We start from the raw sequence: 3,678 nt of genomic DNA, 5'->3' as shown, positions 1-3,678 counted from the left end.
TTCAAATATCTGCCCTTGAAATTCAACTTCCACCACTGTCTCTCATATCCAAAGCTATGTGCCTGCAGAGGATTTCTGCTGAGAAATTTCACAGAAAGTTCTTATACTGTGAGAGTCGACCCCCCTGCTACAACCCCCTCCCCAGAGCGGGGAATGAAAGGGCTAACTCCCTAACTCCCCAGAGCGGGGGAATGAAAGGGTTAACTCCCTAACTCCCCAGAGCGGGGAATGAAAGGGCTAACTCCCTAACTCCCCAGAGCGGGGGAATGAAAGGGTTAACTCCCTAACTCCCCAGAGCGGGGAATGAAAGGGCTAACTCCCTAACTCCCCAGAGCGGGGGAATGAAAGGGTTAACTCCCTAACTCCCCAGAGCGGGGAATGAAAGGGCTAACTCTCTGACTCCCCAGAGCTATCAGAACAGAGCAGTAAAGAATGCTTCACTCCCTAAACCTTTCCCAGGAGATAATCAGAGCAGGGCCAAAGGGAATGTCTCTGCTAGTCATTAACCACCAGATGTTCTGTTCTCTGTAAAGATAGAGATAAGCAAAAGAATGTACTGTATAAACAGGACCAGGGGGCACCTGGCACTCTAAGGTCAACCCAAGACCCTCGGTCTCCATAGTTACTCAGCCCCAGACCCTCAAATCAGCATTAGCCAGGTCCTGCGCCGCTCAGAATTAACCAATGCGATTTGCTTCTGTAAACTTGCTTGCCTCCTGCGTGTATCTTTAAAAACCCTGCACAAATTCCCCTCGGGGCCCCTCTGCACACGTTTGCCTGAGGGACCCCATGCGCATGGAAATAAACTTTCTTTTCCTCACCAAGAGCTGAGTCCTTGGGGTCTCTTTCCCTGCGGCGTTGGCCCTAACATCGTGGAGGCCCCAGCGAGATTAGCACGTCTCACGGGAGGTGACCCCAACGGCTCTACGGGTGAGTACGACTGGTCGCTTTTCATACCACCGGTGTTTATGCCCCGAGCCATACGGCTCCGATCTAGGGGCAATTTTTGTTATCTGTTTCGTACTCTGTTCCCTGGTGACTGGGGGACGCCCCACACGGTTTCCGTGGTTCACCGTCTGCGATAGGGTCTCCCTATCGATCTGGGGGATTTCGATTCCCAATCTGTGGTCCGTCTGGGCCAATCTGGAGACACCCTTTGAGGTGACTCATCTGGGGGATTTCGATTCCCAGTCTGTGGTCCGCCCGGGCCAATCTGGAGACACCCTGTAAGGTGTCTCATTTGGAGTGAAACTGATGCGTATGCATGTGAATGAAGTGGCCGGCCTGATTGTTTTGTGTGTCGTGGGTGCTGTGTTAGGTTATTTGTTGTACCGCGCTTGCGTTAACCGCCCTGTGACAATAGAACGTCATGGGACAGTCGACCTCATCCCCATTGTCCCTCACCCTCGACCATTGGTCGGAGGTGCGGAAGAGGGCTCACGATCTCTCCTTGCAGGTCAAGAAGAGTAAGTGGCAGGATTTCTGCTCGACTGAGTGGCCTGCTTTCTCTGTGGGGTGGCCACCAGAGGGGACTTTTCATCTGCCCCTCATTCTAGCAGTTAAGGACGTCATCTTCCGCCCCGGACAAAGGGGGCACCCTGATCAAGTCGCTTACATCCTGGTATGGCAGGACCTCAGGGAGGAACCCCCATTATGGGTAAAATCCTTTCTTCCCCCTTCTGACTCATCTGTACCAAAGCTTTTAGCTCTGAAAGGACCTCCCACTTCGGCTCCGGTCCTGCCCGAGTCTCAGCCTGATCTACCCTTACTCGACTATGACCAGCCTCCTCCTTCCCAGCCGACTCAACCTCCTCCGTACCCACTCTCTCCTCCAGCCTCCTCGTCCGAATCGAGTGCTGCTTCTCCGTCAGCCCCCTCTTCACCTGAGCTAAATTCCTCTTCTCCTCCGGTACCCACGTCCCCTCTATATCCCCCACTCCCTGCGATGGCTTGCCCCGAGCCCACACCTCCGGGGCCCACGGGCCCAGCCCAGAACACTCGGAGCAAGCTACGGCTTGAGGATCCAGTCGTTGCCCTCCCTCTCCGTCCCTATGGGCCCATGATAGACGATGGGACAGATGGAGGGCAGATGCCCGCTTTACAGTACTGGCCTTTTTCTACCTCAGATCTCTATAACTGGAAAAACAATAACCCTCCTTTTTCTGATGATCCTTCTAAGCTAACAGGTCTAATGGATTCTGTTATGTTCTCCCACCAACCCACATGGGACGACTGTCAACAGCTCCTAGGGGTCCTGTTCACCACCGAGGAAAGAGACCGCATCCTCCTGGAAGCCCGGAAAGCTGTTCCCGGAGAGGATGGCAGACCCACCCAGAGACCAGACCGGATCGATGACTTCTTCCCCTTAAAGCGCCCCAACTGGGACCCCAACTCACCTGCTGGTAGGCAGCATCTTTCTATCTATCGCCAGACTCTAATGGCAGGTCTCCGGGCGGCCGCAAGGCGCCCCACTAATCTGGCCAAGGTAAGAGAAGTTACCCAAGGACCTACTGAGACTCCCTCAGTTTTTCTAGAACGCCTGATGGAAGCTTACCGGCGATATACGCCTTTTAACCCTGAGGAGGAAGGCCAAAAAGGCTCGATAGCTATGGCCTTTATAGGACAATCGGCCCCTGATATAAGACGTAAGCTCCAAAGGCTAGATGGTCTCCAAGACCTGACTCTGAGGGATCTTGTTAAGGAAGCTGAAAAGGTCTACTATAAGCGGGAGACAGAGGAAGAGAAAGAGTTAGCTAGGGACAAAAGACGAAACAAGGAATTAACTAAGATGTTGGCCACAGTTATTCAGGGAAAACCTGAGCCAGGAAAGGGAAAGCCCACTCGCCCTCCATTAGACCCTGATCAATGTGCATATTGTAAGGAAAAAGGACACCTGATCAAAGACTGTGAAAAGTTAAAAAAGAAACGGGCCAAAGAAGAACGAGAAAGACAGTCCTCACAGCGATCCCGAGCCCCCATGCTCACCCTAGATGAAGAAGACTAGGGACTTCGGGGCTCGGATCCCCTCCCCGAGCTCAGGGTAATGTTTAAAGTGGAGGGGACTCCCGTGGAATTCGAGGTCGATACGGGAGCTGTTTATTCGGCCTTACAAGCCCCCTTAGGGGCCCTTTCAACTAAGAAATCATTAGTTCAAGGGGCTAACGGGAGCAAATATCGCTCGTGGACCACTGAGCGCACAGTTGACTTAGGCAAGGGAAAAGTAAAACACTCCTTTCTGGTTATTCCCGAATGTCCTGCTCCCCTCCTGGGACGGGACTTATTAACCAAACTGGGGGCAAAGATTTCCTTTGAGCCCCAAGGACCTCAAGTGACATTCCGTAACCCAAAGGTTGGGCAACCTATGGTTACGGTGTTATCCCTAAAACTGGAAGATGAATATAGGCTCTACGACCACCAGGATCCCCAGCCTATCGCCCCAGCCTGGTTAACTGATTTTAAAGAATCCTGGGCCGAGACGGCTGGACTCGGGCTGGCAAGCCAGCAACCGCCTGTAGTGGTTACTTTAAAAACCACTGCCTCCCCTATTCGGGTCAAGCAATATCCCATTAATAGAGAAGCTCACCTAGGGATTAAGGTGCACATACAGAGACTTTTAAACCAAGGGGTATTAACTCCTTGTCGGTCTGCATGGAATACTCCGTTACTCCCGGTCAAAAA

At 52.6% G+C, this 3,678-nt stretch overlaps 1 protein-coding gene across 1 annotated transcript; it reads left to right on the top strand.

The window, feature by feature from the left end:
• The first annotated feature begins 976 nt into the window (after window positions 1–976).
• LOC134474706 (uncharacterized) lies at window positions 977–3,004 on the top strand. Its single transcript, XM_063243228.1, has one exon. It carries the CDS (start codon window positions 1,370–1,372, stop codon window positions 3,002–3,004), a length of 1,635 nt encoding a protein of 544 aa, XP_063099298.1. The 5' UTR covers window positions 977–1,369.
• The last annotated feature ends 674 nt before the right edge of the window (window positions 3,005–3,678 follow it).

This window comes from Cavia porcellus, unplaced genomic scaffold (assembly GCF_034190915.1).
Source record: "Cavia porcellus strain 051 isolate PalLab524CR breed Dunkin Hartley unplaced genomic scaffold, mCavPor4.1 scaffold_36, whole genome shotgun sequence".
NCBI lineage: Eukaryota > Metazoa > Chordata > Mammalia > Rodentia > Caviidae > Cavia > Cavia porcellus.
This window is presented reverse-complemented; position numbering and strand designations above follow the sequence as displayed.

What these genes read in the sequence shown, in the direction of transcription:
- LOC134474706 (XM_063243228.1), top strand. Translation starts at nt 1,370, where the DNA reads ATGGGACAGTCGACCTCATCCCCATTGTCCCTCACCCTCGACCATTGG.